The 18,847-nt window shown below is 40.7% G+C and overlaps 1 protein-coding gene across 8 annotated transcripts; it reads right to left on the bottom strand.

The window, feature by feature from the left end:
• Window positions 1–3,204: 3,204 nt before the first annotated feature.
• On the bottom strand, window positions 3,205–10,543 carry LOC115450714 (WD repeat, SAM and U-box domain-containing protein 1). 8 transcript variants are annotated; one of them, XM_037436592.1, is made up of 14 exons: window positions 9,652–10,543; window positions 8,978–9,382; window positions 8,728–8,837; window positions 8,507–8,658; window positions 6,202–6,370; window positions 5,521–5,705; window positions 5,145–5,296; window positions 4,951–5,072; window positions 4,449–4,869; window positions 4,256–4,375; window positions 4,056–4,177; window positions 3,871–3,994; window positions 3,476–3,609; window positions 3,205–3,360 (listed from the first exon to the last, which is right to left on the bottom strand). In XM_037436592.1, exons 1-13 carry the CDS (start codon window positions 10,175–10,177, stop codon window positions 3,494–3,496), a joined length of 2,724 nt encoding a protein of 907 aa, XP_037292489.1. In that variant the 5' UTR covers window positions 10,178–10,543; the 3' UTR covers window positions 3,205–3,360; window positions 3,476–3,493. The 8 variants fall into 8 exon arrangements, with proteins under 8 accessions (XP_037292489.1, XP_037292488.1, XP_037292490.1 ...); XM_037436591.1 differs by having other exon boundaries at window positions 3,205–3,357; window positions 4,056–4,183; window positions 9,652–10,541; XM_037436593.1 differs by having other exon boundaries at window positions 4,056–4,183; window positions 8,507–8,655; window positions 9,652–10,540.
• Window positions 10,544–18,847: the final 8,304 nt, after the last annotated feature.

Genomic DNA, 18,847 nt, shown 5'->3' on the forward strand with positions numbered 1-18,847 from the left:
TACCTGACCGACCGACACGCAACACACAAGTTTAGCGAATTCCACAAAGTAGCGGCAAGGGTCTGGAGTGGTGTTGCCTGATGTCCCGATTTGCGCGAGACGTCCCGATTTTCAGAGTTCTGGGGACGTGACCCGTTTTGCACCAATAAAATTATTAAAAACCATTAAGTATTAAGAAAAAATAAAGTACGCATACATTACTATGTTGAGTGCGACAATGCAATAAAAATAGCACGTATCATCTCACTAGCGCGGAAGGTACAGTTTTGTTTTGTCCCTTGCTTAGAGAAGCGACTACCCGGCGGTCTGTGCTTTGATGTTTAAACAGAAATCCAAATTAAAATGCAACTTTAGCATGACTTGCAGTGATTTTATTTTTGTATAACGCAATAAATAAAACTTTTTATATCCCAATCTACAACACTAAATCTTGATTTGATTTACCTTCTTGATTTTAAACGAATTGACCCTGGCAACACTATATTTGATGGTACACGATATTTGATGAGCCAGAATTTTACAACTAACACGTGCCCTCGCAGTGTTACCAAACTTTTTTTTATTATTACCTTATTGTGCAATATCTTGTTTATTTTATACCCTGTATGCCTAGTGTAAATGAATGACTGAATCCAAAATCTCTATTATACTTTATTACTTAAAATAATGTTTCAACAATACTAAAATATTGCTGTGTATTATTTTAATTAGGTAGACTTTTCATTAATCATTTCGTTATAAATCATTACTTATTTTATTTTTGTAATACAATTGTGTGTTAAATCTGTTAGAACATCATGTAATAAAAAAAAATCTTATATCAGAATTTTTTAAACGCTGTGTCGTTTGAGCAAGCTTTTTGGTAAAAAAGTTTATACTGACAACACTGCGTGTTTAGGCGAGAAAGAGTACTATTGTATTGAATAATCGCGCGCTCTTCGGACTCGGTCAAAGACTATCTAGCAAAGAAATGGTACAGAAAACATAATATGACGTTCGGTAATCTCTACGTAGTCTTCTTTTAGATATTATGACAAACCGAAATATTAATATTGGATTTAAAATACTGTCGGAATATCATGTGGAATCTAAAAAAAATACGATACCAATAGATTTAAATCTTGTAACTTTAATAATTATGCAGGTAACTTTTTTGGTAAGCAAACTATTTTATTAAGGAAAATAACGTTTATAATTGACGAAATAATCAATACTTTTCTTTAAAGGCAACATACAAAATAATTATTTCCTTGTCATACACTTGCATGATGGTATTTATTTATTGGATGTCGTTTTATTATCGCGTGTTGTTTGGGGGGTAGGAGCCGTTTTTGTAGTAATTTGCGAATCTTATTTCAAATTCCACGACTCAATGAACTGCTGCAACCAAGTCGGTAAACGTATTGAGAGTTCATTTGTGAGCTGACCTTCTTAACCCTATAGGTTCGGTAATAATATCATCAGCTGTGACGTAGTTCATTCACTTCAGTTAAGCGCTCTAAGAGACAGCGTGATCTAAAAACCATAAATCTAAAATCGAGATTTTTGACGAAACTATACGTTACTTATGAATAATTTTTTGCACAGTGTTAGCAGAGGTTACCCCTGATAAGGGGAAAAGGATTTGTGATATATAGAGTCAACTAGAGTTAGAGTTTAGAGTCAGTTTAGAGTCAACTAAACCCAACTCAAAAACACAACTAATGTGTTTCGTTCGCAGTACGACTATCGCGCTGAAATGTTACGTCTCTGCCTACCTCTGAGAAAAGATGTTATGCTATATGTATAAGTATGTGAAAAGTACACTCAACCAACCTTAATGCAAAAACATAACTAAAAACGTCATAGGAAAGCTAAATTCGCTATTTCGTTTTCTTGGACGACATAATTATTCTAGTTTTTTTAGTTTTAAAACCAAACTACTGAAGCGATGTTGAAAAATTTATGGGACTAATCTGAAGAGATATTCTTTCGCTAAAACAAGAATTTTCCGTATCGATTCATAAATGAGCGAGTTATGAGGTATCAAATATACACAAAAAAAAATCACGTCGAATTGATAACCTCCACCTTTTTTTGAAGTCGGTTAATTATAAAATATACTATAGATCGCACAATACGCGCATCAGCGATTTAAATATGAATTTTCACAAGGAGTCAGGATGACTATACCCGTTATATTTTGTATCATTATTTATTTTATAAAACACGCCTATACGGATGAAACGTATCGTATAAGCATTGTGCACATTAAACGTTATTTACCAAAGAGATTCGCTTAATAGTAATTATAATAGCCCATTGGTAATTATTTAACGAAAATATTATTGCTTCATCTGCAAAATATGAAACAATATCGTAATACGGCTCGCTAGGGCCTAATATTATTTTGTATGACATTCGTGTATAAAATAAATAATAATTATGCATTACATCGATATGCAGATGAAAAATTAATCAAATTATCTGTAGTAAAATGATTTATGACAATATAAAACATTTAAATTTTCGAACCAAAAGTTTATAATAATAAAATAATATCAGCCCTGTATTATATACTTGCCCACTGCTAAAGCACGGGCCTCCTCTACTACTGAGAGGGATTAGGCCTTAGTCCACCACGCTGGCCTAGTGCGGATTGGTAGACTTCACACACCTTCGAAATTCCTATAGAGAACTTCTCGGATGTGCAGGTTTCCTCACGATGTTTTCCTTCACCGTTAAAGCGAACGATAAATTCACAAAGAATACACACATGATTTTTTTTAGAAAAGTCAGAGGTGTGTGCCCTTGGGATTTGAACCTGCGGACATTCGTCTTGGCAGACCGTTCCACACCCAAAAGTTCCAAAAGTTTAACCAAAAGTTTAACTATATGATAATGAAAAAAAAATTATACTTCTTACCCTTATGATCGCCGATAACAAACTTCATAACTACGAGCAGTACACCCGAGTCCTGACCATATTATTACGTCAAATAATGTTATTTGTGATGTGTCTGATCAGAACGGAGAATAAGTCATACACGTACTGCAGCAGCTTCGGACAGATTTAACATTATTTAATTGCAAATTGTAAAAAGTATATCAATCCATACATTAATAACATAATCAATATGAAATAAAATCATTTGATTGAATAAGTGATTATAAAACATTATTCTTCTAATGGGACTCGCGGGGCCAGAAATAAAACACCAACGCTTGGATGACCATAATTAAAATTTATTAAAACCCACTCGCTCTCCACACCTCACATCGCTATCACAAAGACAAAATATTATGACATAATATACCCGCCGACAGCGTATGATCATGTGTCCACCGACAAGCGACGACGCGCTAACCACTTCGCGTCTTCTGCAATCAGTAGCTATCATTGTATTTTTATAAAAAACTAATACATTGTGTTAGAATATATGTATTACATATTGACTGTACTAACAAATATCCCTATGTGGGCGCTGTTACTGACCAATAGTGAAATCGTGCTTCACGGGGATGCCTCGAGGTGGTCGAGGAAGGCGCGCAAGCGGTCGCGTAGCGCGTAGTTGGGCTGCACGCGCGTCGAGTGCAGCCGCCGCCCTGACACTGGCGACACCGCCTCGCCTGCATATAAACAACCACTCGCACAAAGTAAACATGCCCCGATTGTTCAAATATACGTGGCAAGTGCTACTCAGTAGTGTTGAGTGCTGTGAACTACGTTGCGAAGCTATTATAATTGGGTTAGATTCACGCACACACATATCTATCTTTATTATAGACACTCACTTTCAGCAGTGCCCAATATAGTCATAATAGATATGTGAGCAATTCTATGATCTATGATGATCTCTGGACTATGTGTGTGCTCGAGGCGCTACTCACCCGCAGCTAGGAACCACTCGTGTATGGCAGCGCGTTCGTATGTGAACCCGTCGGCGGCGCGTGCCGGCTCGTGCAGCAGCGCGTGCGTCAGCGGGCACAGAAGCGCGTGCGGCGCGTCGTGGACCTGCAACATAATAATACGCGTCACGGCGGGCTCGCGCGCTATCCACGAGCGCCTCACTCACCAGGTGCGGCAGCGGTGGTGCGCGGCGCATCCACTGCAGTTCGCTGCGCAGGCGTGCGCGAGTTTCGCTGCGCTCCAGTTCCTCCTTACTTCGCTGCGTGCCATCCTCTGCTATCTCGCACTCTGCACCTATGTACATGCCAAACCTTAATCACCACAAAACATCGTACCTTAATGCCAAAGTTAGTAATGTCACGGTACCATATCCTAGGTCAGCGAGTAGTCGCTCGAGTGGCTCGTCGAGTAGTGCAGCGCCGGTGATGCACTGGTCTCGCGCGCGCTGTAATAGCTCCGCCTCTGCGTCACGCGACATCGTTGACCCTGTACCATAAAACTTTATGAAGTGCATTAGAACCGTTCTCTCCACGTGTGTTGCCGACGGCGTCGCACTGACCGGGCGGGCGCGTGACGTACTCCCGCAACCAGTGAGCTACACCGGGCGCGCCCCACCAACGCGGCGTAGCGCCCTCGTCCTTCTCACAGTCGGTCCGCTCAACGGCGGACACCCGCCACACCACCAGCTCCCCGCCGAGCGTGCCCACCGTCAGCAGCGGCCCGCGCTCCACCGGCGCGTCGTCACACTCGCTGTCAGGTGCGGGCAGCAGCGCCACGACAAGCGCACCGTCAGTGTGCACGGCCGCATGCGGCTCGACGACCCCGCCCGCGTCTGCCACGCGCCACACGCGCGCCCATCGGTCTGAGCCCGCGCTCGCGAGCAGCGCGCTGCACGCCCTCGTGCCCCACCGAACGCTAGTCACATCGCCTCCGTGCGCCTCCCACTGACGTACTGTGCGCACCGATACGTTATTTCCTGCCTGATAACAAAAATACCAATAGTCATCACACATTTTTATCTTAGTACATAGTTATAGATAGAAATTGCGTGTGACGCAAACCTCAGCGAGCTCTATTATCCACAGCTTAATGAGTGAATCACAACCACCGGTAGCGAGTAAATATGTGCTGTCAGGGAGGTCGTGGTCGCTGCATATCGGTGCGAAGTCGCAGCTCTGGACGCCTGCGCGCAACAACAGTGGTTTAGAAACGCTCAGTGCTAGTAGGATGGCGCAAGTGTCCGCGCGAAACGCACCAAGGTCGTGTGCGAGCGGCTCGTGGTGCAGTGCGGAAGCGGGTGGCGTCGCGTGCACGCGCAGCTCGCCGCTTGCCGCCCCCGTCGCCAACGCGTGCCCATCAGGCGACCACGCGCAGCACGTCACCGCCTCCGTGTGTCCCGCAAACACGCTGTAAATATAATCATTTCAACTTGCAAACTCTATGACGCGTGGTTCGAATGCCCCGACGGACAAATTATCATTTACGCTCATGGATTTCAGTAGTAAACATGATAATAACATAGTGCGTAGATGAGCTCCAAAAGGAAAATGCAAAGTATATTATGTATAAATTGTTTAGATCTATGGATTGTGTTGCTAATAGTGAATATAAAGTGTGAGATGGGTACTGACTGGTCGGGCACGGCGCTGGTGCTGGTGAGGCCCCACATCGGTGCCAGGCCGTCGTCGGTGGCGAGCAGCACGAGCGGCGCGTGGTGCGGCGACAGGCGCGCGCCGCGCACGCCCCCGCCGCCCACCTCGCCGCCCGCGCCCGCCGCGCCGCTCGGCACGCACAGCGACCTCAACAGCACGCCCGTCTTACACGCACAATCATGTTTTCATGTAAATTAAGAGAACTTATGCTATCCAAATCATGAAAAATGAATACTTATATTAAACACTAGCTTTTGCTCGCGTCTCCGCCCGCGTAAATGGTAGGTAGTTTTTGAGTTTATCGTGTTCAGACAGATGCGGCGGGAGACTTTCTATATAATATTCTTTTTTTACTTTTTTCGGGGGTCCGATTCCGTCATACATATTTGTTGCGTTACTCTAATCGTTTGCTCAGCGCATGCAACGGAACATTTTAAAAATGATATCTTTTCCCCGTTATTGCAACATTTACATCAATGCTCCGCTACTATTAGCGTGATGTTCCATAACCTACAGCTTTTTCAATAAATTGGCCATCCAACACTAAAACTATTTTTCAATTCACCAGTAGTTCCTGAGATTAACTTGTTCAAACAAACAAGCAAATGTTCAGGTTTATATAATAGTATAGATAGATGAGTGGCTCGGGTGAGTCTGCACCTGCACGTCCCAGAGGCAGGCGGTGCCGTCGAGCCCCGCGGAGACCAGCACGCGCCCGCCGGCGCCGAAGTCGACCGCGAGCGCCGGGTACTGGTGCCCCTCGAGCGCGTGCTCCTCGCGCGCCGTGCGCTCCACCACGCACCACCGAAATATCTTCACCTGACCGTCGCTACAACAGTTTTTAACAACTACCAATTTTTATTACCATGGAACACAATACCACAATCCGGAATCATTTATAATTACCTACCATTGGTCACCAGTAGTATCTGGCGGATGATTCGCAAATATTTGTTTATTATAGTGGACCTACACCGTCGGCCACGATGCACAACTACGGTATGAATTAAATTATTGTAACTATCATTGTGCCACACAGTATACAGGATCGATGCATCTATATAATATATTAATATTATTATTTTGTCATGTGACCGAGACGACAATAGCTGCTGCTGCGAATTACGCACTACTCATTAACATGAGATGTTAAATCTTATTATGTCCATTAGTAACACTGACTATTATGTCCTTCAAAGCAGTAAACACATCAGTAAATACACACTGCTGCTTGGCGGTAGAAAAGGATATTGCGGCGGCACCTACCCAGGCGGACTCTCACATATGAGGGACCTACCACCAGTAGTTATCAAAAGGTTTTGTCACATTTTCAGCATTAATTTTATGGTATAATTTTGTTTCGTATCTGGCACCAGTTATTTGTTTTGATTGAGCCGGTGATACATTTTTAATTATTTGTATTTATTAGAATATTTTTGAGTTATTTGAATACAAAAAAAATGTGAAAATATTACTTGTGATGATTTTAATTGTGTCAATAGTCTTGATCGGCGAGAGTAGGTACATTCGTGAAGTTATGTTGAAAAACGAAATGTACGCCTGACTACAAGAAACTTATAAGGTCATTATATCAGTATGTGAACTAATTGGCGCGTTGGATGCTCCTATACGAAAATGTTAATGTTAATGTTGCACATTTTTCTCAAAAAAGACAAGCGTTTAGAATACGTCTGGTTGAAAATAAACATTATCCATTACATCGATGCTTAGAGATATTCAATATCCTTTTGTGATTTTGATTCACATTCAATTTTATTATTAATGCAATTTATTTTATAATTTCGATAAACAGCTAATTGTAACCTTATTATCTTGTCAAATAAGTACTTAAGTACAGTATGTAACGAAATTCAAAAACAAATAGTAGGCATCGACACTGGAGAGTAATTAGTGTTTTTAAGTACTTGTTATAAGAATTAGGGAGAGTAAAATTAAATGTGTAGGTAGTGTTAGACTCGAGTGTAGCGGATAGAACTAATAGAAGTAACATCCACACGTAAAGAGAGTTTATTTGCACAGAGTAAGAGTACAATTCACACAAGAGTAGAATAAACACGCACTACAACAAAGAAGGAGAGAAAATAAAGAGAAAGTCTACAGCGAAACTAAACGAACAAAATACTATGATACAAAATACTGGTAACAAGCGTAAGCGACAGCGAGAGCGATCCGCGCCGCATTCGTCGGCTGACTGACTGCGGTCGCCCAGGGGCTACGTGACAGGCGGAGCGTACGCGCCCGCTTCGACCGGTTTATGTGACGTAGGGCATTGTTAGTTGATCGCTGTATATACCGAATGTTGTACCATTTGTACATTGAAATTTTATTTTACAATTTTTATTTTAATGATAATAGTATTAAAGTTTTAGCAGTTTAATTATTAGTTTTAAGTTTATTTTATTAATTTGAAGTTTTGTTTATAAAACTGATGTTTTGTGCGGATAATGCCGCCACAAAATGGATTACCTACTTTATTTCGTCTATTTTCTCCGAAAATTACTTTTTTATTTTACGTCTACAGTTAGAGCTAGTATTAATTGTGTTAAAGTTATGTTTATGGTTATAAAATGTATTTTAACCCAACATGGCCGATGAGTTGAAAAGCCTGGAAACGTCATTACAATTTTATTTTGCAGGCTCAAACATGTAGCGACCATGGCGAGTTATTTTATAAAGACAATTAAAACTACTTAACAAGTACTCATTTAAACGATCTGACTGTAAGTGAAAAACAGACTTCGCACGTTTAAGAAGTACCATCCCTCCAAATAGGAGGGATCGGCATTCAGCACCTATATTCTGTAGATAATAATATTATTATTATAGTCTGTACCCGAGCTATTGACTGCAAACATTTTGAATGCGATTATGAAATATTGAGGTCAGAACCGTTGCATTAGAGCACTGATGTAGTTGTGAGGTTTAGACAGTGCGCGTGTAGTACCTGGAGGCGGTTGCGAGCAGGTCCCCGTGCACTGCGACGCAGTTGACGGCACCGGCGTGCGCGCACACCGTCGCCACCGCCTCTCCGCCCTCTCCGCGGTCCTCGCTCGGCGCCTCCTCCGTCGATTCATCGCTCACCGGCCCGATACCCTGCTGTCACGAACTCTACTGTAAACACGTCGTAAGTCGCTAACCCGTACCCCTGGATAATTTCCCGCGCACCTCAAGGTCTCCGAGCGCAAAATGCGCTAGCGCCGCACACGCCGGCTCCAGCTCACCATCCAGCGAAAATTCACCCAGTGACCAAGTTCGCACGGATTTGTCGTTGGACCCTACACATACAATATTATAAAGTTTACGCAATAATGCAAGTACATATCATTTTTATGGTAAATACATAATAATTATGTTATACTTAATCCTAAAAGCTAAAAATGGAGGTGCTCTACACACAATAATATATACACATTACCAGTGATCATGTATCTGAGGTCTGGCGCCAGTAGCACACATGTAAGATAACGCGTATGCGCGCTGAGTACGCGCAGACACGCGCCGGCGGCGGCGGGCTCCCACAGGCGCGCCGTACGGTCCAGTGAGGCAGAGGCGAGAATAGCGCGCGAGGTGCCTGTGGCCCAGCAGAGCGCCGTCACGGCCGCCGCGTGACCCTCGAGTGTCGGCCCCGCGCGCATGCGCCGCGCGCCCGCCTCCTCGGACACGCACCATACGCGCACGACACCGTCGTGCCCGCCGGTGGCGGCGACCGCGCCATCGTCGCTTGCGTTTGCGCACAAAGCACCCAAGTCGTGTGCCCCATCAATCCACAGCAAAGGAGTCGGCGCCGGCGAATCGTTGGACCCACCACTCAGGCACACCTCTTAAATAAACGAAACATTGTAATAATATCCTTTTTTTTGTTTTTTTTTTTTTTTATTAAAAGTGTAACATTTTTATCTATGCCACTAATTAATTTTATAGAGTAAAATGTCAAAATATGATATAATATTTTTTTACATAATATATGTATGTACTTATACACATAAATCGCAATAGACTAAGTACAGTATTTATATAATTCCCTTAATTTTTAATCAATATGTAATCTGTTTATCATTATTTGTAACGTTACGATGCGGTTCGCCTCACCTGCCATATCGAACACTTTGAGCACGCCATGCGTGCAGGCGGTGAGCAGCAGAGCGCTGCGTGCCGGCATCGCGAGCGCGTGCACGGCGCCTTCATGCGCGCACAGACGCACCACCAGCGCCCCGCGCGCCGCCGACCACACGCACACCGCGCCGTCGTCGTGCCCCGCCGCCAGCCGCGCACCGCCCGCCCAGCACAACGCGCGCACCGCGGTCGCACCCGGCGCGGCCAGCACGCGCCGCGCCGTCAGCGAACGGCCGCACCACAAGCGCACGTCGCCGTCCACGCCGGCGGAGGCGAGCAGCACGCCGGCGGCCGCCCACCGCGCCGCCGTCACGCCGTACCGGTGCGCGCGGGCCGCGGCGGTGCTCTCCTGCCAGCCGGCGCCGGCCGCCCAGCGCCACAGCCGCAGCGTGCGGTCGCCACTGCCGGTGACGAGCCACGCGCCGCGCACGTCCACACACGTCACCTCGCTGCGGTGCGCGCGCAGTGCCTGCATCAGAGTGGGCTCCCCGACCTCCTCCATCACTACTCGGCGTTATAACGTCAGTGTCGAGCTGATGCGCCACAAAGGATTCACACAGGTGCACGTCCGCCGGGTCACGACGCTCGTCACGACTGCCCCGCGGCGAGTACGTCCGCCGTCCTTATTCACGGACATCGATTGCCGTGTGACAGCGCCGTCACGCCCAATAATAACCGAGGGTTGTTTACTTAGTGACAAAGCGATATTGAAAAACGTTTATAGTGTAGTACCTGCACGCGACGCGTGAGCCGACAGCGTGTGCTACCGGTGATGAGGCGCGGCTGACCGCTGCCACATGCCGCCGTGCTCGACGTGGGGGTCATGCTGAACGTGTATCGATCGCTTCGACGGTATAATCACACGGAGTGGACACTACAGTCGGCGATACCACATGTTCAAACTACACAACACTTATTAAATGAATTTATTTCAATTCTACTGGTAGCCTTCAATTAGTACCTACTTATATGTATAATATATAAGTGCCTCAGGCTCAAAAGGTTATTAATATAGTCATACCTACGTGATTTATGATTTACTATATATAATAATATAAAATAAAATAAAAATAAAAAAAAAATAAAAATAAAAAAGCCTTTTATTCCATGCAATAATTAAAAAATAAATAAGTAACTACATATTATGTTTGTTTCTTGGTTTTACATGGACCCCCCTCAGGTGAAGGCCTCCTCCAAAGTTTTCCATTTGTCTCTATTTTTTGCGACTTCTATCCAACGTGTTCCAGCGATCTTTTTTATATTGTCTTCCCATCGTGTGTATTGCCTGCCTACTCGTCGTTTGCCAACGGGGCCTCCACTTTTACGTAGGTAAATCGTCAGTTGCCAACGGGGCCCTTCCATGTTATAGTCTCGTATGTCCACCTATTGTCGTTCAATCTCGCTACATGGCCAGCCCACCTGAACTTTAGCTTTTGGGCATAACTCAGCGCATCTATTGTTTTGGTGACGTTTCTTATTTTTGAGTGTCTGACCTTTTGAGATTTTTTGATTTTTAGCATACTGCGCTCCATGCCTCGCTGACAAGTCACTACCCTGTTCTTTATTTTTTTAGTAAATTTCCATGTTTGGCAGGCGTATGTTAGGCATGGAATGATGCAGGAGTCCATGATTTTCCTTTTAAGCTGTACTGACATGTTACTCTTCATGATTTCCTTATAATTCCAGAACTTATTCCAGGTATTTCTTGTTCTCCTCTGGACCTCGAGTTCGTTATTGCTGTTATCTAATCCGATCTGCTTCCCCAGGTAGACATATTGATCAACGTACTCTATCGATTCGTTTTCTATGGTGATGTTGTTTCTGAAGCTATTTGTCATTATTTTTGTTTTCGATAAGTTTATCTCTAGGCCTACTTGCTGGCTGGCTGTGTTGAGAGATTTCATCATTTGTTGTAGCTTATCACTGGTTTCGGATAGAAGGACTATGTCATCTGCAAATCTTAGATGGTTTAGGTGTTTCCCTTTTATTTTTAGACCATAGTCTTTCCAATCTAGTTTACTTAGGACTATTTCTAGTACTGCTATAAATATTTTCGGCGATAATGGGTCGCCTTGCCTTACCCTCTCTTGATGTAAAAGCTCTTTCCAGTCGATTCTAGTTTGACTTTACCTGTGTTCTTGCTATATATGTTTTTTATGACTTGTATATAAGTGTTATCTACGCCTTGAGCTTTAAGTGCTTCCCATATACTTTTATGGGATATAGTGTCAAATGCTTTTTGGTAGTCAATATAAGCAATGTAGAGCGGCCTCTGTTGTTCCCGATATTTCTCTATGACAAGTTCCAATGTATGGATATGGTCTATAGTCGAGAAGCCCTACGAAATCCCGCTTGCTCTATCGGTTGTTTATTATCTAGGGTTTCGCTTATCTTCATATTTAATATTGAAGAAAAGAGTTTATATAGGGATGGTAATAGGCTTATAGGTCTGTAATTGCTTATATCGCTGGGGTTGCCTTTTTTATAGAGTAATATTATATTTGATTCAGACCTCTGCGATGGTGTTTTAGCGGTATTTAACATGGAATTGAATAGGCAAGATAGTGGCTTAGCTAATATATCGCATCCAAGTTTTATTGCTTCATTTGGTATACTATCTGACCCAGGGCTCTTGTCTGTTTTTTTTTAATTTGTTTATCATTTTTATAATTTCCGGTATTTCTATTGGATTTATATTGTTTTCTGAGTTTTCGTGACAGTTGTGATCCTCGGGTATGTTATGTTCTTCCTGGTGTCTATTTTCGTATAAGTTTTTGTAGAAGTTTGTAGCAATATTTAATATATCTAGACGACTATGAGTTGTAATCCCTGTCTTGTTAAGGCTCTCGATCCATGTTTTATTTGTTTGCAGTTCTTTATTGGCTTTCTTGTAACTTTTTCCTTGGCTTATATAAGTTTGTATTGTTTTTATTCTATAATTTTTATAATCTGTTCTTATATATTTGCTCGTTAGCTTATATAACGCACTTAGTTCATTTTTTTCTGCTCGAGATTTGCCTGGTGTTTTTTGTAGTTGTTGTCTTCTTTTTAGTAGCGCAAAAGTTCGGTCTGACAGAATTTTGTGACTATTATCTTTCCTTGTTGCTGCTCTCGTCTGTTCCATGCTAGTTTTGATTGTTTGTATTAGTTTGTCATAGTATTTTTGTATTGTTTCTGAGGGTGTGTAATTTGATAGGCTCTGTATGTTCTTTTTAAGGTTTTCTTTGTATAATTTTATCTCTTCGTCTGTTTTGAGAGAGCTGCTCTGAGTGTTGTTAAATCGAGCCCTACTTTTCTTTATATTTTTATTTAAGTTTATTGATGATCTTACGAGTCTATGGTCTGATGGGAAATTTAGATTAAGTGTTTCCACATTTGAAAACATTTTAGGTTGATTGGAGAGGATATAGTCTATTTGATTTTTGTATTTTCCATCTGGAGAGCGCCATGTCCATCTAAGCTTTTGTTTTTTGTTGAAATAAGTGTTCATTACCGATAGTTTGTTTTCATAGGCAAAATCTATTAGCATTTGGCCTCTTTCGTTTCTTGTTCCATACCCAAATTGTTTTGTTATCATGTATTCATCTGTGGTTGTTTGTCCTATTTTTGCATTGAAATCTCCAATTAATAATAGAGTTTTATGTGAAGACTCTAGTGCTAGCTCTAGGTCTTCGTAGAACTTTTGATATCGTCGTCGCTTGCCGATTCTGTAGGGGCGTATACTTGAATGATACTTAGATAGTGTCCTTGAAAATTAAGGTTTAATAGAGCCACTCTTTCAGTTATACCTTTGAAGCTTTCAATGTTGCTTTTTAAAGTTTTGTTTATTGGAAATCCAACACCATGTTTCCCTGGTGTCTGTCCAATGTGGCATAATATAAATTTATCATATTCATTTATTTGGTTTCCCATTCTTCTTACTTCAGATAGTCCGATAACATCGTATTTTATTCCTTGTAGAGCTTGCTCTAGTTCTATTAATCGTTCGTAAGTCATGAGTGTTCTAACATTATATGTTGCAATGTATAGCTGATTTTTCGAGGATTTAGTAAGTTTTGAGTAGTTTTTAAGTTTATTCTTTGGAGGGTGGTGGTCGTTATCTTCCTCGGTGACCAGCCGGCTTGGAAGATGTGTTGTGATGGTTTTTGATTTTTGCTGATTATTTTTATATCTTGAGAGAGGTGCTGTTAGTTGCTATATGTTGTTATTGTTTGTTTGGTTAGTATCCTCTTCGTGGTTTGCAACTTTTTTGTTTATTAGGAAATTAAGAATGCCTGGTTTGACCGTTCCCTCTGAGAGGCTGGATGATCTTTGCGGCATATTGCGTGTCATCAAAGTTTTATTTTTCTTGGCAACGTGGGTACTATTAGGATTAACATTAACAGTGTTTTGGTTTTGCTGTGGTGATATAGAGAGATTCCTTTTCCTATTGTCGGTTTGTTCGGTTTCAGGCTTTTGTTTCAATATAACCAATTTGTCATATTTAATTATCGCTTTATTCCCTTTCTCCTTCTCTATTTTTATTTGTTCTTGTAGAATTTTTCTCTTCTCTAATACGTGATACGGATAATCTTCTTTTATGTAGTAATTGGTATCTTTTAAGGCTCCCTTCTGATTCATAATTTTGATTTTAGTTCCCAAAGTGGTAAATGTTACTGCGACTGGTCGGTGCTTTTCCGTTTTTTTTACCAATTCTTCTGGCTTCTTGGATGTCGCTGCAATATAATTTAAGTCCGAAATAATTTTCTATAAATGTAATTAAATTGGCTTCCAGGTCAAAGTAAGATCTTTCGCTTTCTTCTATGCCCAAGAAAACTATGTTTCTCAGCCGAGCCTGTTTTTCTATCATATTGAGTCTTTGTTCTTGATTCTCTATTTTTTCTTTTAATTTTTCTTGGTTTTCTTCCCATGTACTGAATTTTGTGTCTAGCATTTTATTTATATTTTCTGTTATTTTTTCTGTTACGCTTTCAGCACTCTTTGCGATAGCAATTTTTTGCTCTGCTAGGTCCTTTTGAATCACATTAAGTGCTGCTATAACCTTTTCCATTTTTAAATATTAGGGACTTCTTTTTTACAATTTTAGTTCAGCTTTTTGTCGCTAGATGGCGTTACGTTTGGATTAACGATAATTGTTGGTACTATTGCTGCCCTCTAGTAGCCAGTAAAAGTACTAATTGTAATTAAAATATTTCCTCTCGCCGATAGACGGCGTTAATTTTGCCAATATTTTTAAAGATAGGGTAGTTTTTTATTTTTTTCCGTTTTAAGGTTATAAAGACAACATCAGTTTTTAAATCTCGACTAACCTTTTTTTTTTTTAGAGATGTTTCTATTTGTGTTTTGTCCTCTAATAAATCTTCTGGTATGGTGTCACTGCTTCGTTTTTCCAAGTTTTGTTTACTTCGCCGTAACAAAGTCACTGTTGCTAGTAGCACTTTTTTGAGACTTTTCGGCAGTAATTCTTCACTTTTATTAGAAACTTCACTTCGACGTACTCGTATAGTTTATGATAGTCCTCCTGATTAGTCACTATCGCAGAAACTCGCACTATTTATATTTTTAAACATAATTTTTTCGCGGATCTCAGTGTTGACAATGGCACGGCAGCGCCCTTTCGCCCTCTATATAATAATATATGATTTTTATTTAATGGGATATTGGGAATATCCGATTATTATTGTTGGCAACGCCCCGATCCCGTCAACTGCGTGCCGACCCCTTTAATAAGTGAGGCAGTGGTTTATAAGAGCGCGTATAATATGATGTCGACCCCCTCACGGTGCTGGGGACATTGTACGAATAATACAAACGTCGTATTAAAGTGAGTCAGTGACAATCATAATCATAATATATTTTATATATTTTCCCGGAAACCTATGTTCTTTCCAGAGTCTCAAACTATCTCCATACCAAATTTTATCTAAATCCGTTGAGTAGCTTTTGAGTTTAACACATTCAGGCAGATAGACAAATGCAGCGGGGAACTTTGTTTTATAATATATTTTTATAGAAATTTTTAAGAGGAACAATCCGTTGACGCAGTGCCCGTAACTGAAACTCTTTTTTTTTTGGTGTTTCGATCAGGTGCAAATCGGGATACGTGCCCATAACTTTGAAAATCGAAACGACTACTGCTTTGGATATAGGCAAGCCAAAGCAGAATAAACAGAAATCGCGTCTTCTGTTCATTTAAAATGTACGTTAGAAAATAAAATAGGTATCCAATATCACATCGCCCGTCTCAGAGAGTGGTGGTCGTGCCGCGCTCGCAATACAACTATGCCACTGAGACAACTTATACATATTATTATATTAGGTACTTTTGTCTAAAGTCGGTTTCGACCCATCGTGACCTCTGAAAGAAATTTCTTGTGGTGTAATAACTAACAAACTATATAAATTATAAACTAATCTCATAAAAAGTAAAAACACTACTATTATTGTGGTGTCGATGCGCACGATTTGTTTAAAAATATCGTTACATACTGTACCTACTTAATTGACGAGATATTGTGGTTAAAATTCGCTGTTTATCAACATTATACAATAAAATACGTTCACAATAAAACTGAATGTGATTTAGAATATATTCTGTTGATAGCACCAGTTAAGTAGTATCATTATTTTCAACCAGATGTATTCCAAACACTTGCCTCGTTCGAAGAAAATGTGCAAAAACAACAAATACAATACAATGAATGATTATTCGTACGAGAACATCCAAAACGCCCATTAATTTTGGATGCTGTTGTAAATAGGCACCTTATAGTTTCTTGAAGTCAGGCGTACATTTCGCGGCACTCGCCAGTTAGTATGAAATTGTTGTTGTCTACCATAACCTCACAAATTTACCTATTCTCGCCGATAAAAACTTTTTACACACTTTAAACCATCATAAAAAATCTTCTATTAAATTTCTATAAAATTACTGCTTAAAATGTGACAAAAACTTTTTTAGCGTCGTATAGGTAGACACCACTGTAGAGGAACAAATGGTTGCGTTCCTCTATGGAAGGGGAAGATTCGGGAAGAGGAAGATTTTACACGTAAAATTATAGTGCAATACATTACAATAATTATAATAATGCAACTATAATTAAAGTAATACTAAAATCATCGGATATCCATAATGATTTAAAAGATTAATAATTTTAATACGGAAAATTACGCAACACATGCAATAATAGAAGTGTTTAAAAACTTAGCAACCTCGAATTTTATATAATATCTATGAGGGCAAAAGTCTGGATTATTCAGTACTTACATACTGATTAATATAGAAACCTACTATAGCTATACATATTATGTGGTAGAATTTTAGCCATATTCTATCCCATACACTCATGGGAGTGTGAGAGAGAAGGGAATATTGAGGCATAAAGCCTCGTAAAACCCAACGAGAGTGAGAGTGCTGAAAATATTTTGTGTGCGTGTTTGGTATATGAACACAAAATGTGTGTATACTGATACGGTGTCGGTGTGGTAGTGTGTGTTAAGGTGCCGTAGTATGCTTGTGGGTGCGCTCGAGGCGACCCGGTGCAGCGATACATAGTGCGGGAATGATTTATATTTTAAAGAAAATTATTTTGTAAAATTATGGTTATTGTTCCATATTCGGTTTTGTGTACTTAGGTAAATCATTTTATAGTCCATTGAAAAGTACAATTGCTTCATCTGTGCCAAAGCGATTCAGGATCCAAGTAATTCGCGTACAAGCCGACAACCGCAGGTTTGTGTTGTACGTAATGAGAGTACAAAAAAAAGTATTATGAACCTTATTAACACACGTTCTGATGACGTTGCAATGGACATTGCTTAACATTGAATTTCTTAACATTTTCGCTTATAACTTTTTTATTTATAGTTCTACGACAAATACTTACTGGACCAAAGTTGTAGAGAATTTAATTTGCAACAAAAAATGTTTATAATTTTTTTTTGTCAGATAAATAGTAGACTGCCTCGGTGGCGTAGTTGTATTGCATGTCCTGTACAATAGCGCTCTGAGGTCCTGGGTTCGAATCCCGGGTCGGGCAAAGTGATATTTGGTTTTTTCTGCTCAGTATCAGCCCGGAGTCTGGAATTTGTGCCCGATATGGCGATAGGCTCGCCCCCTATCACATCATGGGACGGAACATACTTGGCGAAAAGTGGGTGCCCTAGTTGCGCCTCTGCATACCCCTTCGGGGATAAAATGCGTGATGTTATGTATGTATGTATGTAGATAAATAGTTTAAGACCCAGTACCTACGTACCGCAATACCAATACGCATGACAGTGGCGATTTCTAGCTCTCGCCGGGTAATAACGAATAATACGTTAACCTGGCTTTGTCTACTAACTACTTGAAAATGCAATGCGATGAAATTTATACTCAATAATCTAAACTAAAATTTTACTTGTCACTTCTATGCGCAAACAAATTATTTAGGTAATAATTTTCTTTCTATCCACGTGGCCTTGAGTTCAAATGCACATTTCGGGAATTGTTAATACATGTGCACTAATGTCAACTCACTGAAGTCAGAGTTGGGTAGGACATGACATGAAAAAGAGTTTGTAAGAGTATTATTACTTTTTAGCATTGAGCCGCTACAATGTCCTACTTCAAATGAGGCGAGGAGAACTGAGGCTCGGCGCTTCAATGCGCGCCTTACAGTATTTTGTAATGTTAACACTCAAAATATTTCCCTAATGTTCATTGTAATGTAATGTACATTGTAAAAAAACATCCTCTTGTAATTTGTAGCATGCGGTTCTCTATCTCATTATCCTCGTCCTATACTTTACCAAAGATGGAGAAGACGGAGAATGAGTAACGCGACTACCGCGACGTAAAATTTGAAGTAGTCCAATATACAGGGTCATTTCGACATTGCGTTACTAAATGAAACCACAGGTTCGTGGTGACCTCTGCTAACACCGTGCAAAAGATTATTCATAAGTAACGAATATTTACGTCAATAATCCCGATTTTAGATTTATGGTTTTTGATCACGCTGTCTCTTAGCGCGCTTAACTGAAGTGAATGAACTACGTCACAGCTGATGATATTATTACCGAACCTATAGGGTTCAGAAGGTCAGCTCACAAATGAACTCCCAATACGTTCACTGACTTGGTTGCAGCAGTTCATTGAGTCAATAATTAATTACTACAAAAATATTTC

The sequence above is a fragment of the Manduca sexta genome, chromosome 8 (assembly GCF_014839805.1).
Source record: "Manduca sexta isolate Smith_Timp_Sample1 chromosome 8, JHU_Msex_v1.0, whole genome shotgun sequence".
Taxonomy (NCBI): domain Eukaryota; kingdom Metazoa; phylum Arthropoda; class Insecta; order Lepidoptera; family Sphingidae; genus Manduca; species Manduca sexta.